The sequence below is a fragment of the Haemaphysalis longicornis genome, unplaced genomic scaffold (genome assembly GCF_048455015.1).
Source record: "Haemaphysalis longicornis isolate Haplotype H1 unplaced genomic scaffold, Haemaphysalis longicornis Haplotype H1 scaffold_216, whole genome shotgun sequence".
NCBI lineage: Eukaryota > Metazoa > Arthropoda > Arachnida > Ixodida > Ixodidae > Haemaphysalis > Haemaphysalis longicornis.
In genome coordinates this window covers 333,776-347,555 of record NW_027526301.1, presented here as the reverse complement: position 1 = coordinate 347,555, position 13,780 = coordinate 333,776, and the positions used below count along the sequence as shown (strand labels likewise).

The 13,780-nt window shown below is 47.5% G+C and overlaps 1 protein-coding gene across 5 annotated transcripts in view; it reads right to left on the bottom strand.

The window, feature by feature from the left end:
• Positions 1-13,780, bottom strand: part of LOC144172467 (atlastin-2-like) — a 59,070-nt gene that overhangs the window by 27,162 nt on the left and 18,128 nt on the right. Inside the window, exons 2-9 of one of the 5 annotated variants that reach the window (XM_077701169.1) lie at positions 11,195-11,240; positions 10,402-10,814; positions 10,130-10,342; positions 2,739-2,957; positions 2,524-2,688; positions 2,416-2,472; positions 2,286-2,357; positions 2,076-2,225 (exon numbers count right to left, since the gene is read on the bottom strand). In XM_077701169.1, coding sequence (XP_077557295.1) covers positions 2,076-2,225; positions 2,286-2,357; positions 2,416-2,472; positions 2,524-2,688; positions 2,739-2,957; positions 10,130-10,342; positions 10,402-10,722 — 1,197 coding nt within the window. In that variant the 5' untranslated portion in view covers positions 10,723-10,814; positions 11,195-11,240. Of the gene's footprint in view, positions 1-2,075; positions 2,226-2,285; positions 2,358-2,415; positions 2,473-2,523; positions 2,689-2,738; positions 2,958-10,129; positions 10,343-10,401; positions 11,171-11,194; positions 11,241-13,780 lie in introns of those variants that run through there. The other 4 variants (XM_077701168.1, XM_077701171.1, XM_077701167.1 and 1 more) reach the window with 4 other exon arrangements.

Below are 13,780 nucleotides of genomic sequence, written 5' to 3'. Positions count from 1 at the left end.
ATCCTTCATCAACGTAATGAAGAGGTCATGCTGAAATCCTTCCGCGACCACCCAAAAGCCATACTAGCCTTGGATTTAAAAGGGGCATTTGATACTGCCAGCCACACAGCCATACACAGCTAAACGGCCTAAACGGCGGGCGACGTGCGTACACCTACGTTCGAGACTTCCTTGACGGCCGAAAAGCTATTCTCAGGGTAGGTGACGTGACATCAGATCCGGTTTCCCTCGGCAACAAGGGCACACTTCAGGGTGCCGTCCTGTCTCTCTTGCTGTTTACAATAGCCCTCATTGGTCTCCCTCTGCTCCTGGCCGCTATACTAGGCATAGGGCAGGAATTATATGCGGACGATATTACCATATGGGCCATTCATCGATCAGTACGAGACATGCAGAATAATCCACAGCAGGCGGTTGACATATTCATCCAATACGCACGGCAATGTGGCCTAGAATGCTCGCCGCGGAAGCCAGAGCTGCTGATTTTTTAAGGAAGGAAGAAACCCTCTCCTGCGTTGCCAACCATCCCTCAACATATAGATGGCCTTGTAATTGTTCCGACTCCACAAGTCAAAATTTTGGCCATGCTTTTTCAAGTGGATCACTCGAACATCCAACTGCTTAACAGACTTAACAACACCACAGAGCAATTATCCAACGTGATCCGGAGGATTAGTACCAATACGAGGGGCATGCGAGAGGAGGATGTACTCAGACTGCTTCAAGCCTTCGTGATATCTCGGGTCACTTACTCCCTCCCCTACGCCATACTCTCAAATACCAAAAACGAAAAGGTGGAAGCGATGATACGCAAGGCGTACAAAGTAGCATTAGGAGTACCTGTTACCACTTAAACGCAAAAACTGTTGCGACTGGGAGTCTACAATACTTTAGATGAACTATTGGACGCCCACAATTTCAGCCAACTCTTACCCCTACTGGTAGAGCAATTCCATCTCAACTGAACCTGCGCTCTCCTCTGCAAGACCCGCAGGCCTATGCGACTCAGCTTCCCCATGAGATTCGAAAGTTCAATGATGTGGCCCCACTGCCACGCAACATGCATCCTACACATCACGAGGCTCGTAGGGAAGCTCGAGCGAAAGCGATTTTTAGTCAATAGGGCCGAAACTCTACCACAGTCGATACAGACGCCGCTTCCTATTCATAGTGAAGAGCTATGACCGCTGTCGTTTCTACTACTGAAAATCTCATTACATGCTGTCCTTTCTACTACTGAAAACCTTGTTACATGCTTAACAATTCCCACCATCCACTCTCTGCAGGCGGAGGAAGCGGCCACCTCTCTTGCCATTGCACAAACCTCTGCAGAAATAATTATCACAGGCAGCCAACAAGCCTGTATAACCTTTTTCAGCACTTGCATATCAGGACCTGCCAGAGCGATTCTTCTCCAGCATCCTCCCTGACATCCCGTGAGGATTATTTGGGCTCCAGCCTTTCCCGCATGTCTGGCAACGAAGCTGCCTATGAGCGTGCCCGAGAGTTGACCCACCGGGCAAGTTAGGAGTTCGGCGAGAAGTGGCAGGTCGGCCCACTCTTGTCGTTCCACGAAATCACCCAGCATTACCGCCTGAAACTACCACTATATCCCCCTGCGCACAAAAGCCTCACCAAAGAACAAACACTTTTCCCAAGCCCACTAGAGCTGACATTCTGGCTCCCACCCTGTACTCCTCGCAAAGCCACTTCTGCGAGGCTGTGGGCACCCTCTACCATACCATGTGGGGCTGTAATAAGAACCCCCACCGACCCGCATGCCCTTCCCCTCCCCTGAGCACTGGGAGAGAGCACTGTCCAGCTCGGACCCTGACGACGAGCTTTAGCTGGGGCAGAGAGCCCAAGAAGTCGGACGGGCTCAAGGGGTCCTGGAATGAGGACGCTTCCGCAGGGCTAACTGCTTTTTAGACACGTTTATTCCACCTCCTCCTCCAAAGTATCACGAGAAGAATCTGTAATGCCCTTGACCGACATTCTAGATCTGAGGAGCTCAATAAAGAGTTTCGCTTCATCCTCAAAAAGCAATGGCTACATTTTACGGCAGAATCTCTTACCTTTTTTAATTCATCTTTGTGATGGTTGGAATAGGTGACCCCTCCGAGCATGGGCACGTTATCAAAAACCTCGAGGGCTGATTCCTCCACTCGTTGATGCTGCTCGTGAAGACTCTTTCTATCTAGGTATTGCTCGTCTCCGGGAAGCACCTGTGTGTCAATACAAAGCTCATGAATTGAGAACGCACGCCGCGTAATGGGACTACTCACTTCCTTCATGCCATTGCTGTAGTGCTCAATAGCTTTTCTCACAGCCGTCAAGTTATTCGCTTCGATGGTTGCCTGGAAGGTGATAACACGCTACAACTAAACGATCACAGGCAAAGCAATGATCATTTACCTCGAACATAGTTCGGGGCTCCGGGAGGTCACCCTTGTTGAATATTTCCACTTGCCGCTGAAACAACCGATAAGTTAAGACGGGGACAAACGTACTTGGCGACCACACCTGAAGATAAACCAGTAGATCCTGGCAAGTGACTTCGAGGTCCCCGTTTTTCTTGACTGCCAACATATTTGGCTGTAACATTGATGGCACCAGCACCCGCAGCCACTCCTTGAAGTCATCGTCAATGTCGGATAGGAGCCCCACAAAAGACTTCGTCGACGCGACCTGCGGAGCACGACACCTGTTTTGGTGCCATTTAAGAACATCAGGTATACCTTTTTTCCTGGGTGCGGCATCAGGAAGCAGTAAATTTCCAAGAAGCATGACCAGATGTCACGCCGTACACTCTGCAGCTCCGGTTCCTGCTTTTCGGAAACCCTCAGGCGCTGTTCTATTAGGCTGCGACCACCTTCAAAGCCGTATTGCCTCTCGTAAGCGCACGGCCAGTCTCTGACGAGAAACATCAGTTTTTGGAATGGTCTCGTCCCTGTAGCCTGCAACAGGAGATGCATTGCAATGAGCAGTTTGTTCGGCAGGCCACTCTTGACAGTGCCAGTTATGGAAAACGTTTTGCAACAATGCAGCTCATAATTGCCGATGGTAATCTAGAAAGTATGGAACGCACATATTAAAAAGAGTAAACATAGCTGTCTTAAGCGCCATCAAGGCTGTGCTCCGCTAGATATTTCAAGTCAGTAGCCTTTATGGGCCGTTCTGTATGTTAGTAGCCAGTGCCTGTGCGATTCCGGCATGCAAAAGATTCTAGTGGCTGACATATCAGCATGCCCACACCTAACTTCCAAACCATTGCATGAGTACCCGGGTATGGGGGGACGTAACTTTCCAATTAGCAGCAAAGCGTCTTGTGGCATGATTGGGGGCATCGCCCGACGTTCCGCGACGCGTCTTGAGGCTCCTAGCGCTCGTTTGCACAGTCTAAAATTCCCAGTGGGTATTTGACGGTTCGACTAGTTTTCAACTGAAACTTCGGCGTCTAACGTAATGAATCATTAATTCCAGCTTGACGTAACCCCTCGCTGGAAAATTAGAGGCAGCGTCACAATAGCATACACCAAGGGCACGTGACAGTAGAGCAGCTGACATAATAGCACCGCTTTCAAGAGCACGCAAAAAAAGGAGAGAAAAGGGTACGAACAACAGGGTGCAGCGACAAAACAGAAAAGCGGCAAAACAGCGCAGGGAGAAAACAGCACGATCTTATCGAAGGCCTAAATGGGCATTTATTTAAATTTTTCGGTTGGGTAGACAAAATATAGGGGGAGCAAAGTGCTCCCCATGAGTTTTTTTCACGTTATGTCAGTCTTTCTCGAAAAAATGTTCACATTTCATGTTCCCACTTCACGCACGCACACGCACACACGCGCACCCACACACGCGCACGCGCACACGCACACGCGCACACACCGCTTTTCCTTCAGCCACATCTCACGTAGTAACCAACAGGGACGTCGCAACAGCGAGTACTCGGGTCTGCAGCCAACGGGTCAGGTTGGCACATATCCGGTTTGGATCCATTGCATACCCGCGTTCGCAGCCACATGACGCGTTAGAGCCAATAGGAATTTTGCGCCCACTTTCCTGGCTTCGTTTAGTGCCCCATCGGATGATTTGTCCCTGGTAAGGCTCGAAAATGGGGTCATGTAATGATTTAGCTATGATCACGCCGAAACAAGCTTCCTTCGCATGCTGCCCCACCCGGACACGTCCTGCCAGACAGCATGTGTCCGCGTCCCACGCCTGATAGCGCTTGTTCTGTTGCGGAACATGCGTTCTCATTACAATAGCGCACGTTCATGCGAACATGAGCTTACAACCGTTAAATAAAAAGAAAAGTTGTTAAATCCCATGGTATAGTTTTAAGTGGTGGCTGAAATACAATGACTTTGCAGTTGCATGAACGTTGTGAACCTACCACACACGATTACACTATAGTCTAATCGTGTCGTAATTGCGTCCAATCTCCTCATGTGTCATTGTTTTGTTGGCGTGTATTACATTTTCGTTTTATCTGAGCCTGCAGCTGGCATTTAAACAGCATCGCTCATTTACGCTACCGAGTAAGATAGCAAATCTCCACTGCATAGAACTTGTGGCCGCGCTTGCGGTTGCGGGCTATGGCCAGATTTAAATGAATTAGTGTCGATTGTGTTGGTTCTGAGCGCTGCGTAATGTGAAAAATTTAACGACCTTCATTGGGCCAGTGACTCGCTCTAATGCACCGGCTGCTTCAGTAGTTCAAAGAATAAAACGAAGTTCAGTGGCGACATTGCTATTGAGGTTTCAGGAGAAGGTCACGTGTGAGGTACATTGATTGATTGATTGTGGGGTTTAACGCGCCGACGCAACGCAGGCGATGAGGCGCGCCGTAGTGGAGGGCTCCGGAATAATTTTGACCACCTGGGGATCTTTATCGTGCGCCGAAATCTCGCACACACGGGCGTTTTTGCTTTTTGCCTCCATCAGAAAAGCGGCCGCCGCGGCCGGGAATCGAACCCGCGACCTTGTGCTCAGCAGCGCAACGCCTTAGCCGCTGAGCCACCGCGGCGGGCACGTGTGAGGTACAGGAAAATCAAGAAAGAGTTAGATATCCTTGCACAAAAGGGTGTGAAACTGCCGAAAAAAAAAACCTTCAACCGAGGTTTTGGACCACTGAACCAGATTTCATCTATATCTATATATATATCAAGCAAGCTATATCTATGATATAGCAAGCTAGCAATAGCTATAGCTTGCTATAGCTATAACTATAGCCTTAGCTAGCAGGCTGATATAGCTGATATAGCTGATATAGCTAGAAAGCTGATATAGCTAGGAAGCTACATAGCTTGGTATAGCTATGCTATAGCAAGATATAGCAAGCTGTATCTATGAGTATTGCCAGCTCTGCTTAGTTTTTTTCGGTATTTGAGGGACTGTAGTTTCTCACACAACGATTTGCAGAAGAACCTAAGCAATGAACCGAGACCTCCCTTATTTTTGCGACAGTCCATCGTACATCCACGACCTTCCAGACACAAGACACAGTTGCCACAAATGGAATCGTATACGCCACTAGGACATTATTTCTCCATTACCCAGGATATCTAGAGAGAGAGTGAGAGAGAGAAGTGATTTGATTCAACTGGAAGAGGGAAAAGTTGACTGAGGATACGAGCTCTGCTTGCAAGTGACCTGCATTCAACTCATTCATCATCATCATCATCATCATCATCATCATCATCATCATCATCATCATCATCGTCATCATCATTATCAGCCTATCTGTGCCCACTGCAAGGCAAAGGCCTCTCCCATTAATCTCCAATTATCCCGGTGCAGTGCCAACTGCGACCAATTTATTCCCGCAAACTTTTTCATCTCATCTGCCCATCTCACTTTCTGCCGCCCCCTGCGACGCTTGCCTTCTCTAGGGATCCACTCTGTTACCCTTAATGACCAACGGTTATCTTGTCTTCGCATTACATGCCCTGCCCACGTCCATTTCTTCTTTATTTCTACTAATATGTTCTTATTCAACTCATTGAGGGGTTAGAAACATCGTTGAGAGTAGGGCATGGAGAGTTGAGCATGGGTAGGGTAAGATAAGGAAAGGTTAGATAGGGTTTTAAAAAATTGGCGCAGCTTGCACAAGGGGTGCGAAGCTGGGCCGCCAGACTTTCTGTTTTACCAATTTTAATATCGTATTTTCCCATAGAAAAACAGATCTTGCGGTCCCTCTCCCTTCGTCGGGACTCGGCTGTTGCCCCTCGCATGAATTTCCGAACTTGCCGCTAAAAGTTCTTCATGAGTGGTAGGCTAGAACCGTTTTTTTTTTCCCGCAGCCTTTCACATCTCCACTTAAATAAGCCGCGTTAGCATTGCTAGAACCCGCGACAACCACCTTCGCAAACTCGGCGTCTGCAGCGGGAACTCGGCGCCAGTGCTCCAGCTGGCTTTTGGGCCTCTGTGTCCCAGCGGGTAGCGTCCCGTGTTCCAACCCTTACATCCTTCGTTGAAGTCCCAGAAACTACTTTTAAAGCAAAGCAAGCTTTCTTCCTCTATCAGCCAAGAGTTGTTTCGTGGCGTGCGGGACAAGAAATTCCCAACCCGGCTGCGGAGGCGGAGGGCGCTTTTCCCTCACGGAGGACAGTGTAGATGGCGCAGCGATAGGGCGACATTACGCAGCGTTCCCCGGGCTCGCCCCGGTAGCCGTGTCGGTTGGACCTTTCCGTCGGCTTTGTCGTCTGCTTTAGCGATGGTGTTAGGACTGTTTTGGTGCAGCTTCGCGTCCATTGCGCGCTTACTTCGCACTGCTTAACTTGTCCACGGCACCTCCTGTGTAACCAGGACCCGACGAAATTAAGTGGTCGTACGGCTAAGATACGTTAAGGATTGCTTTGCAGGGCGCGAAAACAAAATGTAGAGACCACTTACAGGCATCTGGCCGCTAGAGAAACGCCACTTTTTGCGCACTGCTTGTCACGAATGGGACTGCATTTTCTAAATTGCTGAATACTCATTCGGCTGTGTCTTAACATGTATTACAGAAGACTAATGCGGCAACTGGTTCTGATAAATAGCGACTATAAAAACTCTGTGAGCTTTCTCGCAATTATCAAACATACGAAAATATTTAGTTTAAATTTTTATAAATGGGAATAACTAAGATCACATGCCGGATTGTTTCGGTGTCTGCGCTTGTGTCGCGCGGTGGTATAGCGCCGAGCTAGCATATCAGGATGGCTACATTCCGCTGTCTCACCCTTCGAAACACGCTCCTCTCCGTTTTCTCTCGGCCGACGCATGGCTGGTCTACAGCGACGGCGTCCGCCGCTCTAGCCCGGACATGGCCAATGGTGCTGCGTTCGGAACTGCCGCCCCGCAAATCCCAGGTAACGGCTTCCAGAATCTCGGGTTCACTCTTTCTTGAGTCACGTGTGTGAATTCAAGAGACGTCGCATGTGGAACTGTTGTGGGGGTCGTTCACAGCTTTGCTTTCCAACCACCTTCACACCGTTGATTGAACCCAATGTTTTTTTTTATTTTGCATATTTTTGCGGGAAATACTCCATTAGACCTGTTCTGCCCATTCTTTTTACAAACAAGCTTGATATAGTACTTTTTTGCAAACATCCGTGATTTAGTATAACTATGTCAGTTTAGGTCTGGACAGGAGCCAGTCACCATGCTTAAAGTTCTCATTTGTTCCATGAACGACCGGCCAGACTCATTTGGAGGTGGAATGTCGCCCAGACTGCTATTCTCCTCCGTCTTCCTTCTCGCGGTGGTAGAATATTGAACCTAGTTACCAATTTTGTTTCCTCCCTGTACACGGACGTCTATGAAAGGGTATGCAATGATAGACTTGCTTTCGCTACGGGGTATGCGGTGGTTATAGCCAACTACAAAATGCACGAATTGTGCACAGTGGACTAGTATAGCCGGGTCTATGACCCTGTATTGGTGAAATGGAGTAGCCGGGAGGAGATTCGCTTCCAACCTCTCAACTCAATAACCCACTTAAACAACCACCAATTCTGCAAGGCAACAGTTCTGCAGGGCAACAATTCTGCAGGGCAACCATCGATGGCTCATAAGCGCACGCCCCCTAAGATATTCTGTTTAATTAATGCCAAAATGACTATACACTCGCCATCACTAGCCTAATAATAAGCCGGATAGGACGTTTTTAAAAAAAAGGCGCGTTACAGTGGATGCCGGGAGACGCCAGAAAACAAGAAAACTGCAGGCCTGACTATGTAGCCCGAGGATACGCTCAGAACTGCACGACCGCAGGTTAAGCCACTGACTCCAACTTAAGAGTAGTACCCTTCACTTACACAGACATATTGAAATACAAAACACAAACTACCCGCCGCGGTGGCTCAGTGGCTAAGGCGTTGCGCTGCTGAGCACGAGGTCAAGGGTTTGATTCGCGGCCGCGGCGGCCGCTTTTCTGATGGAGGCGAAAAGCAAAACGCCTGTGTGTACGAGATTTCGGCGCACGTTAAAGATCCCCAGGTGGTCAAAATTAATCCGGAGCCCTCCACTACGGCGCGCCTCATCGCCTGCGTTGCGTCGGCGCGTTAAACCCTACAATCAATCAATCACAAAACACAAACTAGGAGACGATGTCCAGAAATCACAAACAACACAAAAAAAAGAGGCTGTAGCATGTATACAAATCCAAACGAACGTATAGAAAAATATGTTTTCTCAATAAATTGACCGAACCAGTATAGCCAGGTCGGTCCATGGTGCAGAAACACTGCTCCACGTCGCCGGGGTGGCTCAGTGACTAAGGCGTTGTGCTGCTGAGCACGACGACGCGGGGTCGATTCCGGGCCATGGCGGCCGGTTTTCTGATAAGCGAATTTTGAAAGTTCGTGTGGTCGAGATTTCGGCCCCGGCTAAAGACCCCAGGTGGTCAAAATTAAGCCAGAGCCCTCTACTACGGCGCGCTTCATAACCAGAGTTGCGTCGGCACGTTAAACCACACAATCAATCAATCAATACCACGTAACGAAAGGATGCACCAATTCACCACTAACACCGCGCATACAATATCCTGGTGCACGCGGTGGGAACGGGTGCTGCCCAGCCAGAAAGAGCAGAAAAAACGCCCTCCTATACAGCGTGTCGAAGCAGGCGGCATGTCAAGCAGGCGCCCACACAAGCCTACTGCGAGAAAGCAACGAACAAAAAGGTTTATTGAATTCCATCACATTCGCATTCGGCGGCAAAATTAATATGCTGGGTATTTCGGATAACCTATGTGCTGCGATACTGAAGGAAAATTAACCTAATCCTATCTACACAATGCCGCTCGATGTCACTATATAGCCACTTCACTAAAGTGACGTGCATTCGCTTTATCTTTCGTTACGCGGTTCCTGGCACTACTTTAAACACCCAAACGTTCTGCTCTGGCTAATCTAGATACTTTATGCTTTATGCTAACTTTACCTTGCTTACCAGACAATATAACAACGCAACCTTACGTTAACGTAAGTTATCTAACTAACCGAACTGGCCCTTATAACGTCATCATGTACCGCACACTCTCCAATTCTACACTATGTACAGGTGCCGTTAAAGTACTTGTCACATGCTCTTATAAATTTACGAGAATTTCTTCTTCCGGAAAGTGCCTGCCTCCATTGGTGTGCGTTTAAAGGAGCCCACCCTGATAGAAAAGCTTCCTGTAAACCAGTAATGGTTGTCATAAATCCAGTAAGAAATAATTTGTCATATTCACAAATCCTTCCATTTATGACGACGCCTCTACACCCTTCTGCCTTTTAGTAAAAACTGCGTTACAACTTCCGAGTTATGTGATCGTTTGGTTGCCTCATCAAAATTGTTCCTTGTTTCTAGTTTTACGTCATCTCACTTGAAATCAGGCTTAAAAAACTAGAAACCGTGCCTCCTTGAGGCTTTATTGTATCGTTTGCTATGTTCTGCTTTGGAGAACTCTACAGAATTCACATTAATGCAAAGACGTTTTAGTATTCGCTACTGCGTTATTAAAGGTGCGCCAACGAGGCAAAGCAATTAGCAGATATATTTTTATTTCCAAACGAAAGTGAACAAACGTTTCAAATTATAATAGTCAAGTTTCCATGGAGCACGCGAGATATACATGAGAACGATACCATGTACTCACCTCCATAGCGAGTCGTCCATACTGAGTAAATAGTTGCAGGTGCTGCAGGTCGGCTTCATCTAAGTTATGCTGAAGGTTGTATATCAGCACCGAGCTTGCCATGGCGCTCAATGCGAATATTGTGGCGCAGCGTTTGATCGTAGACTCGCAGTCGAACGTGCCCTGAGAGTCCAAGAAAAGCACTGCGACTTTCCTGCCTTCAGTCGTGGTCACCTGCAAACGCCGAACGATGGCATCGCAGTCGAACAGCCCACAGAAATCGATTGCCTCACCACAAAGACCTCGCTCCAGATCCAAATTCCAGTAGTCTCTCTCTCCGAGCCATTGCGCCATGGAAATCCTTGTTCTGGGTCATTAGGATCTGTCATCCAGTCGCATTGTTTCCTGTTCCGCATGTACTGGAGAAAAAAATTCAACACGAAAGACTTGCCCCTCCGGAATTTGCCTGCTATTGAGACCACCACGACGGGCAGGTTCTTGACGTGTCCAGCCAGCAGTATTTCCTCCAGTGCATCGAAGTCGAAGCTAAAACGGCTACCATCTTCGAGCCGCAGGATTTGGATGGGTCGACCAACCTCTCTGTGATCAGCCATAGCGCCCAAATGGGCCCGTCTTCTTTCAATAGCTGTGAAATGCGGATGTTGGTGTGCCACAGAGGAAAACTCGTGGCCTGGTAGTGGAAGGGCTGGAATGAAGACAAAGGCGGGAATAGTACACATGTATCGTACAGTTCTGTGCATATTTGAATACTTATCTAGTTATACGAGTTATACGCTTATTGCCACGATGGCTGTGTGGCTAATGGAAAGAAATGCCAAAACGCCCGTGTTGACATTTCGGTGCAAGTTCAGAATCCCCAGGTGGTAAAAAGTGACCCTGAGCCCACCAGAACAGTGGGCCTCACAGCCTCGGTGTTTTTTCGAAGGGTAAAACACAGACTTTCAGTCAATCGATTTCCAGCCGTCGTAGCGTATTAAGTGATATTATGGTTAGCAAAGTTATTATTTTTTGTTTATTTATGCTACCGAAGAAAGGGCGAAAACACTCATCTAGAGTGGGACGAACCCACGCCTTCCGATTCCGATTAGCCTGGGTGAAGAGCTGGTGAATCCTGTGCAGAACAAACGTCTTTATAAAACACCAATGCGAGGTATTTCTTATACGTATAGTAGCTTTTTCAAATACTGTTGTAGAAGCCTCCCACGAATAACAGCGAATGCTTTTTACAAAAGGTAATTATGCAGTCAACGTGCGCCTCCGTCAAATGGAACGAGTAAAATATATAAGCACAAGAGCAAGAAGTTATGCTTCTCTAGTACAGGTAGTACTTTGCGGGACCCATGTGGGCCATATAAAAACAGACATAAGCTATATCGACTTACTGCTTACGTGTCAATTCGGTCACTGTAGAGTTGTACGAATCAGTAACACCCGCCTGCTGTCAAACCCACTTTTTCGACTCGAAAAAAAAAAAATACCGGTTCGGTTAAGGTTCGGTTTCGGATAAATTCCTGTTGTTCCGGTTTAGTTCCGGTTCGACTGAATCACAACCCGAATCGGTTCGCAAACCGGTACGGAAGATTGACCCAATTCGCGAACCGGTTTGGGGGAGTATAAAAAAATGTTTTGCTGTTTAGAGCTACCACAAAGCCTAAACATAATTACGGTGCATTCAAAATACTGGTTTTCCCCGTTCAATTTCGCGCAATCTGAAGAGCAACTATTGATAAAATCGGCCGGATAACAAAACACGCGAAGAAGTGAAGATTTTGTTTTTGATTGAGTGGTTTAATACGCCGACGCTTCACTGGCGATGAGGCACGCCATAGGGGGGCTCCGGATTAATATTGACCACCAGGGGTTTTTAGCGTGCTCCGAAATCTCGAACACACGGGCGTTTTTGCCTTTCGCCTCCATCAGAAAAGCGGACGCCGCAGCCGGAAAAAGTAGGGAAGATGTACCAGATATTTTTCTGCCGAGCCCTTATCTAGTCTTCGGGACTACTTAAAACAAACAAGGGTCATAACATGTCTGTGGGATACACTTTATCCCCCTTTTTGTTTTGTTGAAAGCAAAATTTTCTTTCTCAAATAATCCATCACCTCGAATGCTAAACGCCTAACTGAAACGCCTGACTGCCATGGAGTACCCTCCGTACATCAGCAGATGAAGTGTTTAAGTCCCTGCGGCGTACTCTTTTGCATCAGTTGTACCGTAAGAAAAATAATCCGTCAGCAGCTAAGAAAATGCTACAGATTTATTCGACTGTTGGGCGACCTAGGATAGCTTGTTAGGAGTCCCCTCTCGAGGGTCTGAGTTAAACTTTTGCTAAAAGAGAGCTTCAGATGACGATAAGTCACTGATTTTTACAGAAATCACCGGGATGCATTATGAGATAGCTATTACTGATGTGTGCGCCAGTATGAATACGCATCCGTGACGTCTCACCAGCGCCCCCGTTCCGTCCAATAAACTGAGGAATCTTATAACCGATTATGCGACAAGAAACAGGAGTTTGATTCGACTGTCGTGTTGGCGGTTTTGTTGGAAGGAAGAGAAATTTAATGCACTTGGAAAATTATTGAGGTGAGCAGATAGCTCACCAGGATACAACGCAGGGCTCGGGAGAGGGAGAAGGCGCAGGACTCGTAATGCACGGGAGGGAACTCTTTTGAGCAGGCGCTAATAAAATTGTCGACAGCAGCATTGCCCCGTCCCCACGGAACCAGTAGCAGTAGCAGCAGAGCAGTGAGTTGGACAAGTCAGTGAAGTGCATATTGAAAACGAAGTGTCCTTGAAACCAGAAAACAGCAGACAAATCGCGAATTATTAGCGCTGGGCAAATAGAATAATGCTGGGTCGGCCTGCCTTTCTGCATGTCTTGCCTACATTTTTAGTGACGTTTTTATTTAACACGAAATGCATAGCGCTTGGAAGGTCGGGAAATATATTTCTTGCAAGAGCATGTAGTGAGTGCCCTATGCTAAACGCTTTCTCTGGTATATCTTTCTTTATTTCGATCCCTTAGAAAACTTGAAGTTGTCTGCTGTACGCATCCTGACAAACCTAATGTTAAACCAAGCACCACTGCGCTCGCGTCATTCTCAGTAATAGCATGTTTGAATATGTTAAAGGCTCAACAAAGCAAGGCATGTCTATAGTAAAATCTACCCTTTGGTATTTCGCTTATTCGATGGCTGAAGGCACCAAAAAAGAGCCTAGATTATTCGTGTCTGAACTCGGCGCGGAATAATCTAAAACCACGAGACGGGCCGCTTGAAACACACTTGTTAAATTATATTGGTGGCGCGTTTGATTGAGGCGTACCGTATACTGAAGGCCAGCAGAGCGATTCAGACCACACGGAATATCTTTAAGTGCGTCGAAATCTCCACACATGGGAGTTGTCGATTTTCATTTACATCCGAAAAACTACAAACGGGTGCGGTGATCGAACCAGCGTCCTGGTCAGTAGATAAAGGCTCACATTGAGTAGCTTTGGAGGGTCACACTTCAAGTATTTACACTCTCCAAGTGTGTGGCCTTTTTAAGAGAAGTTGGAAATGCAAGAAGCATGCACATTTCAGGGGTTGGCCCTCGCCTCTGCGCAGTGCAGCAGTCCTGCGGCCCGATTCGCATTACGCAGTCGCA